A 14,223-nucleotide genomic window follows, 5' to 3' on the forward strand; every position below is an offset into this window, starting at 1 on the left:
GCTGCAATTTGGTTTCCCAATAGCATATCATTTGTCTCCACCCTTGCTTTATTACACTTGATAGTCAACTAGTAACTATTACATACTGCTATCATTGTGATCTGCTGGTACTTGGCCTTCAATGTCGCCATGTTGAAGAAGGAACGGTGAGCTTAAACTTTCTTTCGTTGCGAGTAAAGACCCTAAATGATAAATTGGAAGTGATTGAAGAAAAGGCACGAAACAAGCGGATGCGTGGCAGGGATACGAGACAACGATGAAGAAATTTCTAAAATTTTTAAAATCGAATCAAATAGATCATATATTGGAAGATTACATTTGTTATTAAACCGATTTAAAAATCCCCAGTTAGACTTTCGTGAGTTAGTTAACTGCAGCTAAGGGAATCACTAAAATATTTAATTTCGGAAAATTGAGTGGTTAATTTTGTTATTAAACCAATTGAAAATATTAATAATTTGGATGGTCAAAATAGAATCAAATGCATACTTGGATGATTAATTTTGGAATTTACCCTAAATTTCTCAAAGGAAAATATTGATTTCTTACTAAACTAAATCATAAAACACAACAGGGCCAAGCCCAATATACATTTCTAGAAGCTGGGCAAATACATATACAAATCAACGACACATTGCAACCCCCAAGTCTAATGGGCAGACATAGTTCCAACAATTGAAGAAATTAATAAATATTTATGAAATTTTGGAAAATAATCATAAAGTATTAAAAATAATAATGAACCTTTTTTAAATTAAAAAATAAAATTTTATTTATTTTGGTGTAATCAATTGTGTGGCTTTACATCTTAGGCTATTTTATTCAAACCAGATAATAATATTCAAGTAAAGTTCTCAAAAGAGTAATACATCTAAGATTTGAACTTGATCCAAATACTTCGAAAAGAAATTCGCACTTTTTCTACTAATTTGTTGGTACTTATGTAAATTATTTTATTATTTAAGTTTTAAGTTATTATATATTCTTATATTTTTTATTTCTAGTTTTTTTAACAATCTTATTATAGGTTCTGATCATATCTGCTCTTTTTGACACAATGCTTAAAACTATCCATAGCTCCTTTTCAACCCATAAAAAGGATGATAATGCGTTTCAATGCTCTCGAACCCACGTTCTTCTACATTGACAATAATACCTATATCAATCGAATTAAGACACAATCATATTCCTATTATTATTTTTTTTGGTGAAAATAAAAACAAAGCTTAAATAGTTATGCTACGCTAATACAATCAAAAGCACCATTAACTTTGTCACTTCAAGAAGTACTAAAAGATATGTAGGAGCAGATGCCAAAACATTAATTCCCTCTATGTCCATAGACACCATCTTGACAATTTGATCTATGACTGAGTTAGCTTCTCTCGGAACATGTATGATCTCCCAATGCTCAAAATTTTGTAGCTTCTATTGAATCTGCCTAACTTATGCTGAACTCGAACTAGTTCTAAAACTCCTTTGCAAAACAAGAACCACCTCAAGGCTATCCGTGTGAATCGATAATCTGTTCAATCCTCAATCTTGTAAAAGATTCAGCCTATCAAAAATACCTCATAGCTCAACTTCAAAGACCGAACAATTTGTAGATTTACGCATTGACATTCTTTCACAATTGTATTTATTTTTTTCCCTTTTAATCAGGTTAACTTTTATTTGATGGAATAATTAATTCTTCAATTTTTTTTATTTGCTCAATTTCAAACACTATAAAAATTAACTTCCTTCAATTAAGAATTAAATTGCTCTTTACTCTATAATGCATTAACAAAAGTATTTAGCACCATAACAATTCTTTTTTGCATTAGTCAGTGGCTACTGCTTCTGCGATTTTGTAATACTTTTTACTGAGAAAAAAAAAACAAATAGATTTGATGGAAAAAGATGTATTTTAGGCACTTTGGAGGCGCTCAAGCTTAACCAACGTTGAGGTCATGACAATATTATAATTCTCTCTAACAGCTTGGAGGTTGTTAAAGCAATTCACTGAAGCATCTCCACCACTTCGAATTCGGCCTTGATTAGACGAATTCAGAATATTCTGTCACAAGAAGAACAGTGAATTTTGCACTACATCCCTATAGAGCGTAATCAAGTTGCAGATGATTTAGCCAAACTAGCTTTGGTTAAAAAACAAGATTTACATATTTTTGATCTCCCTCCTACGGTAATACTAGATTTTTTCAAAACAGATAAGATAAAGGGTGTTAAAAAAATGTATTTAAAATATATATATGCCTTTAAAAATAATATATAATAAATAATAAAATGTATAGTTTGAAACTATTAATTGCAACATATATACAATATGTACAACATTTCAATGAGAAACACAGTTTAAATCGCGAGTAAAAAGAAATTAATAGGTAAGTACATCAGATTAAGAATAATAAATACACTTCAATTATTTATCATGGTATTATCATTTTTCTATAGCACGTAAAAAAAATTATCATGATAAAAAATTTTCAATGTTAAAAATCAAATTATAGATTTTATGTAAAATATTGTGATATAAGACAATAAAAAAATTTTTATTGGATGAAAAAATTTTAATTTTTACATAAAAGTATGAAAATATATAAATATTCTATAATAATATAAATTAATGATCTCGATATCAATTTAATCGTACACTTAAATAGTATTGATAAAAAAAATTAGATAAAAAGGGAGTGAAAACATCATGTTTAGCTGATACTTGCTGTTCATCATTTGCTCTCCAACTTTCATTTCCACCCCTACAAATTTATAATCCTCAATTTGCCATTAAAGTAGTTATAATTTCCTCTTTCACGTCTAACCACTCTATTCAATTAACCAGACTTTGTTCTCACATTGTGCGTGCATGCAGTAGACATAAATATTTTAATTTTCTGAGTCCAGTTTTTCCTTTTACATCAACCTTAACAAGCTTTTAGTTAGTTATACATATGATCTTAATTTGTAGAATCTTAATTCATGTTCTAAGCATATGGAAGGGGGCATTCTTGTCTGAAAATCAAACTTATCAGTCTTACACACTCTACACATCTTAAACATGGCAGAAGATGAGTTCTAGGGTCCTCCATTTAAGGAAAGTTAATATAAATATTCCTGCCTTATATAGTAGCTTTCATCTGACATAATACTAAGATGTTCTTCTCTAAAACTGAAACAGCAGCAATGAACCATGCACACCCTCACAACATTAGCTGCACAAACCATAGGAAACAACATGTTATATAGCTTCATCTAAGATGAAAATATATTGGGCAATACATAGACATTTCTTTTTCTGCAAAGATCCTTACACTAGTTGAAGAACTATCTGGTCTTGCTGCTGCTGAGGGTTGTAATAATTGGCGGCGGGTTGTAAGGCATCAACTTGGAAGTAGTTCCGAGAGTCATATGGCTGAGAATGTATGGCCTCGAAGTTATTACTTGAACCTCCGGGCATCAAATTCATGCTCTCCTGCTTCCTCTCGTTTTCAGCTATCTGCAACATACAGTAAATGGACGAGCGAAATATAGGTTTTTTTTTTCAACCGCGACAACAATGCCAAATTAGCGCAAAGAAAGAAGAGAGATCAGACCTTGGCTCGAAGAAGTTGGTTATTGTTATGCAAGTCAATTTCCTGCAGCAATGGATAAAATTTATAAACATACACACTAATAACATAGTATGGATCGGTCCCTACATGGTTCAATCATATATACCACCATTGAGAACCCTTTTAATTGATGGCCGAAGACCAAAGTAATTGCCTTATATAACACACTCAGGCAAGCAGTTATTGTTAGAAGTCAAGCCGGCTTCAATGTCAGCTAAACATGGAGACAAGTTGATGAGTTGGCTTGCAAGGTGATAAGTTATAATGGCTTTAAGCTAACAATGCATGGATAGAAACAATGTGGGAAGAACATAAGCAAGGTGGTAGCTTGCTGAAAGTTCCTTCAAGGATTGAAAACATAAATAAATAATGATAATAATAATTATAGGATAAGTATGGCAGCAAGGTTAAGCCTCTCAGTCGGTTTATATAGCCTATATATATACACGTTTAGATGTGTAGTTTGTATAAGTGAGCAAAGCAAAAAGAAGTATAGTTAGAAAAGGAGATTGAGTGTTGAGAAGCATAAGAAATACTAGGCGTGAGAGTGAATACTTGCAGCAATTGTGAAACTACAAAATATATCCGTGTTATTTTGTTATTTTTCTTGAGTAATAAAATTATTTTGGTTTAAGTCTACATTATATTTCTAACAAGCGGTATTCAAGCTAAGTTTGTGACCACGACATGATGACGAACATGATTCAACCGTAAATCTCAAAATTAACAAAGACAAATTATGGTAATTGGAGCATTTCAATAAAGCTTTAGCTCGACTTTCAAGATCGTTGGGATATTGACAAAAATGCAGCTACCAAATCAGCTTTGACAAATGAAGAGAAAAGAGCATTGAAGCAAGCTCGTAAAAAGGACAAGAAAGCATTGTTCTTTTTTTTTTTAAGGAGTTGATGAAACAACATTTGAAAAAATTTTAGATGCTAAGACATAAAAGGAAGCTTGCAGCATTTTGCAAAAATCCTTTCAAGGAGTCGTAAAGGAAAGTTGAATTTGAGATGTTGAAAATGAAAAACTTGGAAAGTATTGATGACTATGTCACTCAAGTGAAAACGGTTGTGAATGAAATGAAAAGAAAAAAAAAAGAGAAACTTTCAATGATGCTAGAGTAATGAAAAAAAATTGCAATCATTGACACGCAAATTTGATTATATGGTTATTGTCATCAAAGAATCAAAAGATTTGTCACAAATATCTATCAATGAACTTGTGGAACCCAACCCATGAGCAAAAAATGAAGCACAATGATGATATTGGAAATTTGGAACAAGTATTGTAAAAAAAGTTATCAGTCAGTGAAGGTGGGGCTAGTAGTAGCTCTAGACTTGCAATCGTGGAGGATATTGTGAAGGATACAAAGATGGAAATAGAGGTGGGTGAGGAACACATGGATGTGGCACTCAATCATATGGTAGAGGACAAACAAGTGAAGAGCAACAAATATTTAGTTACAATTACACAAAAGAACATGAAAAATCAAAGAAAAATATTTGATATATTGATAATTGTGCCAACAATCACATGTGTGGCCGAAAAGACCTATCCTCAAAGTTGGATGAGACTATTCATGGATAAGTAACTTTTGGAGGTGAATCACATGCCGCAATTAAAAGTAAAGACAAAGTCACAATTACTCAAAAGAATGGAGAGAAGTACATATCAAATGTTTATATTATGTACCAACTTTGGAAAGCAACATTATTAACCTTGGCTAACTTTCAAAAAAAGGACATGAAGTGCAAATGAAGAATCACCTACGTGCCCTAACAAATAATAGTGGAGAATTAATTGCACTAATTGATATGATGTAGAATTGATTGTTCACTATTGACATTGAATCAAGAGAAGTGAAGCATATAAAGACTGCAATCAAAGATGATTCATGGATGTGACATTTAAAGTTTGTGCATCTTAGCTTTTTTAGCTTGAAGCTATTGTCAAAAGCAAATATGACGAAGAGATTACCATAAATTAATCCTCTTGATCAATTGTGTGAAGCTTGCATTAAAGGGATATAACATAAACAAAGTTTTGAACTTGAAAAATCCCAAAGAGTCAAGAGACCATTGGATATTGTGCACACTAATATCGCAGGTCCTTTTGATATACCATCACTTGGCGAAAACAGGTACTATATTACCTTTATTGATAACTTTAGTAGAAAAAGTTGTATATACTTTCTTAAAACAAAATCAGAAACACTTGATAAATTCATGGAATTCAAAGCTATGGTAAAAGAAAGGAGTGGACATTATCTAAAGATACTCATATATGATAGAAGATGCAGATATACCTCAGAATTGTTTGAAAGCTTTTGCAAGGAGCATGGAATCATTCACCAATTGACAACTGCATACACGTTACAACAAAATAAAGTTGTTGAAAGAAAGAACCACACTATTCTTGATATGGCAAGAAGTATGGTTTAAGGTAAACAAATATCAAAAACTTTCTAAGTTGAAGTTTTTCAATGTGTTGTTTATTTGTTGAATCGATGTCCAACAAAGAGTGTGAAATACAAAACGTCGAATGAAGCTTGGATTCATCAAAACCCCAGAGATGGGCATTTCAAGGTTTCCGAATACATCGCATATGCTCACGTACTTGATCAGACAATAAGGAAGCTTAAATTGACAAAGAGTCAAGTGCATCCGCATTGACTATGAAAAAAAGTAAGGCCTTTAAACTATACAATACTCTCACCAAAATAAGTTATTATTTTAAGAAATGTTAAGTTTGCTGAACCAGATTACTAGAGATAGAGCACCGAAGAAAAGAAAATTGAAGCATTACTTTTCAATGATAATAAAGATGATGACTTCATCAATCAACATGACCAAAGTGATGATCAAAGTCTTCCCACATGTCCTACTGCAACAACTCTTACATCTACACCGTCATCACCAAATAGTAGTAGCAGTTTAGAGGAAGCACATAAGAGAATATGTAGTCTACATGACATATACAATGCTATAGAACCTATAGAGACAACTCTTAATTAATCATTATTCTTTTTAATGACAAAATGTGATCCAATAACATACGAAGAAACAATTGAAGGTGTCAAAGTGGAAGAAGGCAATGGATAAAGAAATTGTAGCAATAAGAAGAAATAATAGGTAGGAGTTAACAAATTTGCCAGAAGAACACAATTTAATTGGAGTTAAATGAGTGTACAAGACAAAAGTAATAAAAACGGAAAAGTAGGAGAAGTACAAGACAAGACAAGACTGGTTGTCAAAAGCTACAAGCAAAAACATGGAGTGGATTATGATAAAGTATTTGCTCCAATAGCAAGAACCGACACCATAAGTCTTCTCACAACAATTGCAGCATAAAGCAAATGGAAGATTTATCAAATGAATGTGGAGTCAACTTTCCTTAATGGTAATGTAGAAAAAGAAGTTTACATTGAGCAACCACTTGGATATAGCAAACAAGGACTAGAAGACAAAGTCTACTGCTCGAAGAAAGCTTTATATAGACTGAAACAAGTTTCAAGAGTACGGAACAAATGAATATACAAGTACTTTTAGAAGAATGGGTTTATAAAATGTTTGTATGAGCATTCCTTATATACGAAGAAAAATGGAGATGATGATATCATCAAAGTGTGTTTATACATGAATGGTAAGATCTTCAAAGGAAATAATCCAGGTATATTTAATGATTTTAAGAAAATTATGACTAAAGAATTTGAAATGATAGACATTAGTGAGATGTTAGATTTTTTTGGAATTGAGGTAAAATAAATGAAAGATGGAACATTTATGTCCCCAAAGGAATAAACAGATTTTAAGCAAGTTAAAATGAAAGATTGCAAGGCAATAGCCATGCCATTAGAACCAAACATGAAATTAAGTGTTGATTCAAGGAGAGAGCAGGTAAATCCAACGTTATTTAAAAGCCAAAACAAGACAACTTAATTGTAGCAAAAAGAATTTTAAGATATGTCAAAAGTATGATAGATCAATGTTTATTTCATACTCTCACAAAATTCAAAATTAATTGATTATTCAGATAGTGATTATGGTAGACTTGGATGATCGCAAAAGCATTTTTAGATATTTATTCCATATTGGCTTTGCAACATTTTCAAGGTCATCAAAGAAAAAACAAACAATAGCACTCTCAACATTTGAAGTAGAATATATAGGTGCCTGTCAAACAATTTGTTTAAAGAATATTTTGAATGAATTATCTCTTACACAAAAAGATCCAATTACAATTTATGTTGACAATAAATCTACATTATCTCTTACAAAGAATCTAGTGTTTTACGGCCGAAACAAGCATATTAATATAAAATAACATTTTATTTGGGAAAAGGTGAAGAATGAAAACGTTCAGCTAGTCAATTGCAAGACGAAAGATTAATTAACAGATATTTTTTCAAATTCACTGAAGACAAACATATTCCACAAACTTAAAAGAAAAACATATAATTAAAAAGCCGGATTTGAGGGGAAGTGTTAAAAGTCAAATCCACTTCAAGGTCGGCTGATACGAGTCACAAAAGCCCAAATTCTTGAAGGCGAGGCCCAATAAGCAAATTTCCAGCCCAATCAAGAAATCCATCCATACTTAGTTGAAAATCAGGCCAAATTGTCAAAGTGGCCCAAGTTGTAAAGTTTTATTTTTATTTTTATTTATTTATTTACTTAGTTTAAATTTTTATGTCAATATTCAGTCCAAGAGTCCCAGATAAAATGACCTTTGACCGAATTTCCATATTAAAATAATTAGGAGTTTTTTTTTATTTTAGTTTTCTAATTAGATTAGGACTAGTTATAAGGCCTATTTAAAGGCATGGCTGTCCACCTTGTTAAACACTTATCATTATTATTAAAATTTCAGATTTGTTGAGAGCAGAATTTTCTTTGAGTTTTCTCCAAGATTTCTCTCTTGAGTTTTCTTTAGAAGTTGTTTTAACAATCTTGTGATTGTGGGAGCCATCTTCAACCTTCTTCTTGCCATTGATATTCTTTGGAGGGGAGATTAGAGCCGTTTGAAGGGAGTTGTGAGATCTTTTGAGATTTCAAGGCTTCTTAAGACTTATCTTTTAATTTCTTACTGTCAATTCTTTCTTTATTTCTACTTGTGCTGAATCATTATCTAATCTATTTTCTGTTCTTATTGTGTTTTCAGCCTTTTTCTATCTTAAGGAATCAGCCCAAAAATCCCCAATTTCTAGGGTTTTTCCATACTCTTTTTGGGTGAAATTAGATTGTCGAAATTTGGGGAAAACTATCTTGGTGTTCAATTGGGCAGAATCACAATCTCCTTGAGGGTTTCAAGAACCCTAACACTTATTTCTATTCTCAATTTGATTCTTTGCTGATTTGGGGATTTTATTTCAGATCTGAAAATTCAAAAATCTAATCTTTTAATTTTCTGTTTCGTTTCAGATCTAATTGTTTAGGGTTTTCGTAGGAGTTTCCCGTGACTTGGCAACTCGATCTTGGTCCGCGCGCAACCCCGTATCATCGGCTAATCATAGAGATAAGTTGATAAGTTGGCTTGCTAGGTGGAAAGTTATAAATGGTTTTAAATTGACAATGCATGGATAGAAACAATGTGGCAAGAACTTAAGCAAGGTGGTAGCTTGCTGAAAGTATGGCAGCAAGGTTAAGCCTCTAAGTCGGTTTATATAGCCTATATACATACACGTTTAGATGTGTAGTGTGTATAAGTGAGCAAAGAAAAAAGAAGTATAAGTGAGAAATAGATATTGAGTGTTGAGAAGCATAAGAAATATTAGGCGTGAGAGTGAAAACTAGCAGCAGCTAGGAATTATGAAAACACAAAATATCAGTTTTGGATTAAATAGCGATGTGAAGAGCAACAAGAATGGAAAAAGATATTTACCTTTTTCTGCATATACTCTATTTCAGCAAACAACAGCTCATTCTGGTAGAGTTTAGAGGGGAGTAAATTAAAGGAGAAGGAAAATTTTGTCAGTAACAATAATAATAATTATTAATCATCTTAAAGGGACTGTTTTTAATTACATAAATTATTATGAGATACCTTTTTGGAACGGATTCTGCTAATTCCTTTTTCTAAACGAGTCTCCAAGCTCTTAAGCTCTTTCATAGGCAATCCCCCTACGGACTCCCCCAGCATGTGCCTGCAAACATATATATATATATGCATATATAGCTCTGTCAAACAACAAGGGTTTTGAAATAAAATTATATATGATGAAAATGAATTAAAACCATGAGGAAGTAACCTGTTTGTATTCTGCAAATTCCGGATTTGATTTCGGAGTTTGTCAGCTTCTTGCTGATAGAACTGAGATTTACATCCGCATGGCATTACCAAAGAAATTTTATTAAGTAAACCAAGGAGTTAACAAAACCAGGTAGTAAAAAGCTAGGCAAGCAAAGAACTATTTATATTAAAGGTTCACAGCTTCTCTAGAGAAAAGTTAAAATTAAGGACTTATTTGAATGCAAATTGAAATTAAAGGGACTTGCTAAAAGAAAACAATGAAGATTAAGTGAGTTAATACCTGAGCATTAACTTCAGCAACTGACCCAGTATTGGAGGAATCAGAAGCCTTTTTGTACCTCTCAATTGTTGCTTTAACACTGCAAAAACATTGTGTTAAATATTTGAAAAATGTATATACATATATATATAACTCATGCAAAAGTACACATATAAATCATTCATGAAATGCTTGCATGTGATCCATATTACCAACCTCTAGCAATGTCATTATGATTAATTCAAAATTATATTATGTCGTCATTATCACCGTCATCACATGTAAATGTAATGCTAGTAGGTAGCTATTTTATTAAGCAAAATGGTCAAATCAACCAATTTTGTCAGTTAACTGAATCTAATACGAAACCTTGAACCCCCCAAAATTTACAATTACAATGGAGCAATGGCTAGCTGTGCTGTTGACATATATATTTGATTGATGAGACCCCCCCTAGTCACGTCGTTAGTCATCCCCCAAATCAACTTTAATCTCCTTTCTGATACCTTAATTTCGTCGAGCCAGTGATTGGCTATCCCTACCTATGCTCGCACTGTTTCTAGAGTATGATTGGCTCAGAGTTTTTTATTTGTACCAGGTGTCATTAACCCATTACACGAAGGATAATACTTCAGAAGTTCGTACGTTATTTTAGTTATTAACCAACTTATTTAATAAACAAATAGTGTAAAAAATATAATAACAATTTAAAAGAGGTAAAGTAAAGCAAAAGCCAATAAAGAGAGAGAGAGAGAGAGAGAGAGAGAGAGAGAAGAGTTTAATTATAAAGCAATATAATAGAACAGTGATTTTATCAGCTTTTGTCAGTGTCTGAAAACTGTGAGGAGCAGCAGCCATGGTTACAAGTTTCACAGTAGAAGCCAAAATCTCAGAACACTCCCATTGGCTCGCAGTTGCCGTACGTTGTCTCTCTCAGACAACACTGCTGTGTGCTGACTCACGTTTTCTTTTTTACTTTGAAGTGTTGATTCTCTCTTAATATCCACTTGGACCAATATATCTAAGCAAAAATCTTTCACAAATGCAAACCGGGGAAGCTAATGCCAACAGTGAGTCATTCATTATAAATGATGATGATGACCCTTTAAGCAGTTTTTGAGCTTTATTTCATCGGCTAAATGGATTTGCAATGATGAAAAGAAAGAAAATTTAAAAGACAAAGAAACTCAGTTTTGGAATAATGTAAGAAAACCCACTAGTCAAGAAACTGAAAAAATCGTGTGTGACGTGTGACCAATAGATTCCATAACTAAAGACGAAACGCCAACCTAATCTTAGTCGTGAAATCATCAAAACCATATATTCTTTTTACCCAAATCTATAAACCCTAGATAGATTAAGTACATAAAAGAAGACCCAAATTGATGATAGACAGGAAGGAAAAAATAGTATGTCTAAAACTATGTAAAACGTTGGTGAGTTATATCACTTTGCTTGATTTAAGGGTCACCAATTAAAAGGGTTTTGGGGAGAGTTGTTAGCCTTGTGTGGTCAATAACCGAAAAAGAATCTTAATATGTCGAAATTTGAAGGTGAGACAATGAGAGAAGGAAGACATGTAGGGCAATTGTCGGGTGACAAAAGTCGAGAAAAGTGAAGTCTTAGTAAGAATTAGAGGAATGGAGGCTTACAAATATGAGGGCCAATAACAAAGGGAGAGGAAATTAGTAATTTAAAAAGAAGCGAAAGAGGGTTGGGAATTGGGTAAATTTTGGGGTTTGAAGGCTAATGGGAATCAAACAAATTTGATGTGGTTCTCCCAGGATGCAAACATTGATTTGTAGTTTTGGAGACTATGCTTCAAGGATGAATTTTGATTTCTTTCTTCCGTTTTTAATGACAGACAAAGTGGGATATTTCATGTGGGTAACATTGCTGATCTGGTGTCACAAAATGCTGCTGAGATTTGTTCTTTTATTGTGCTTAAAGCTTTGAAATTGAGCTTCACTATTTCATGGTGTATGAATTCAGCCTTGGAATCTTTTAGAGGTGTTACCACAATTCTTGTAAGATGAGTTTCCGGATGTTTCAAGAGCCAAGAGAATGGTATCCTTTATTATTGTTTTTGGTGATTTTTGTTGTTGTTGTATATGATCTTAGGTATTGCCTTTTTATCTTATTAATATATATTTTATTTCCGAGAAAAAAAATAACCAAAAAAAGAAAAAAGAGAAAACAAAACCCTAATTTGATTATGTTTGATTGTGAAAGGAGGAGAATTCACATGGTGCCCAAAGTGGGGATTTAGGGAACTTTTCGTGTATGAAGAACCCTAATTTAGATCTTATTGAATTTGGTTGTGATTGGTTGTAAAAAGGAGTGTTCACATGTTCCCAATGACAGAAAATTTTTCAAAAAAGAACTTGGGGTTTTCTAAAATCGAAACCCTATTTTGATTTTCTTACATTGGTGGTTCTTAATTTAGACAAATTGTGTATTTTTTTTAGTTTCCTTTTGGGCAAACCCTGTTTGCTATCTTGATCTTTTTCAATTGAGATCCATTAAGTACAAATTTTGAGCTAATGGGAACATGACAGATATTCATGTATATAGGCCCTTTAGTCCCATGGCTGAGACAGGCTCTCCCTCTCCCCCTCCCCCCCCCCCCCAAAAAAAAAGGGAATCAAGCACAATTTTTAACATCAATGGAGGATATATCATATCATATCTCCAAAACCTATAGTTTTAATTTGTTACTTCCAAAAAAACATAATGCTGTCTATTTCCATCTCTTGCACCAGATCTATGTATCCATCAAACTAGGAACTTAAGAAAAAGATCATAAACAGAAAAAAAATAAAAAAGAATTATATATATATATAAAGCCCTAAAGCTTGTACAGATAAACAAGACAAAATAGAAGGAAAAAGAAAAGACTAATATAAATCTTAGTTTTAGTGAACTCAATCTATAGCTTTTCACCAAAAAATATATAATTAAAATTAATACTTCCACTGATCAAAGATCCATTCCTATATATAGTTCCATTGACAAAATTTTCATTGTACTTTGAGAAAATTAAGATCAAAGGACATACCTATTGTTGGCATACTCATAGAGTCGACCACGGTTGGAGAAGACAATCAAAGCAACCTCAGCATCACAAAGAACCGATAGCTCATAAGCCTTTTTGAGCAAACCATTGCGCCTCTTACAAAAGGTAACTTGGCGGTTCGTCGTGTTTTCGATCCGCTTGATCTCGATCTTTCCTCTCCCCATTTTCTTCTGGGGAGAGTCTTCAAGGGATTCGTTGGGGTACACCATGCTTCCTAACTGAAAAAAATAAACCATGATGAAAGCAATGGTACCATTTTTACTATCTTCTTTGAAAAGCAGACATATAGAATCTGATGACCAAAGGAGAGCTAAAATAGCCAATGAAAAAATAAACCCAAAGTAAGTGAAGCAAGAACAAGTGATTAAAAGGATTATGTTTTCAGTTTATGGCTAACTAACCTTGAAAGGAAAATTAAAGAAAAAGGCAAGTATGATAATTAAAGGCAGAAAAAGAAAGAGAAGGGTTTTTTTATTTACTTCTCTTTGTTTTTCATTTTAGCTGCAAATCTCTGACTAGATGAGATGCAGAAGATGGAAGCAAAGAAGGGTCGAGAGTTTCTATTTATAAATGTAAATAAACCTGCTCTGTGTTAATTTAATCTTCCATTTTCACATACATGTATCCTATTTTTAGTACTATTTGGGTTTTTTGAAGGCTGTATTTTTTTTTTTTAAATTATCAGTATTTTAATAATCTAACCTGTGAATTATATTTTAAAGATGAAGAGAATAAAAAAGAAAGGATAAAGTTGGGAATCATCACTTCTATGGTTGAGACCGGTTGTTGCAGCCTGAGCTCTAAAATAATAATAATAATAATAATTTATTTAATGCCTTATATGTGAATACCAAAATATTTTTTTAGAGAATATCAAAATCATATGGTATCTAGCCTTAAGCTTTTATCACTTTAAAGGCGTAATTTTAGATAGTTTAGTATATATCACAATTTTTATAGAACATCGTTCGAATTTTTAGTATACTAATTAAATTCATATTATCTAAGCATCTATTAAGATTTTT

At 32.3% G+C, this 14,223-nt stretch overlaps 1 protein-coding gene across 1 annotated transcript; it reads right to left on the reverse strand.

Annotated features, from left to right (window-relative positions):
- Window positions 1–2,882: 2,882 nt before the first annotated feature.
- LOC107925196 (floral homeotic protein AGAMOUS-like) lies at window positions 2,883–13,850 on the reverse strand. The gene is made up of 9 exons (NM_001327247.2): window positions 13,600–13,850; window positions 13,181–13,416; window positions 10,144–10,222; window positions 9,862–9,923; window positions 9,657–9,756; window positions 9,495–9,536; window positions 3,594–3,635; window positions 3,312–3,496; window positions 2,883–3,212 (listed from the first exon to the last, which is right to left on the reverse strand). The coding sequence occupies exons 2-9, from the start codon at window positions 13,405–13,407 to the stop codon at window positions 3,209–3,211; spliced, it is 741 nt and encodes a 246-aa protein (NP_001314176.1). The 5' UTR covers window positions 13,408–13,416; window positions 13,600–13,850; the 3' UTR covers window positions 2,883–3,208.
- Between the last annotated feature and the right edge of the window lie 373 nt (window positions 13,851–14,223).

Source organism: Gossypium hirsutum, chromosome A10 (assembly GCF_007990345.1).
Source record: "Gossypium hirsutum isolate 1008001.06 chromosome A10, Gossypium_hirsutum_v2.1, whole genome shotgun sequence".
NCBI classification, from domain to species: Eukaryota; Viridiplantae; Streptophyta; class Magnoliopsida; order Malvales; family Malvaceae; genus Gossypium; species Gossypium hirsutum.

Excerpts from the sequence above, each read along its gene's own strand:
- LOC107925196 (NM_001327247.2), bottom strand. The coding sequence starts at position 13,407 with ATGGTGTACCCCAACGAATCCCTTGAAGACTCTCCCCAGAAGAAAATG. Across the intron at positions 9,757-9,861 it reads AATTTGCAGAATACAAACAG|GCACATGCTGGGGGAGTCCG; the intron begins GTTACTTCCTCA and ends ATATGTTTGCAG. Across the intron at positions 3,636-9,494 it reads TAGAGTATATGCAGAAAAAG|GAAATTGACTTGCATAACAA; the intron begins GTAAATATCTTT and ends CCATTGCTGCAG.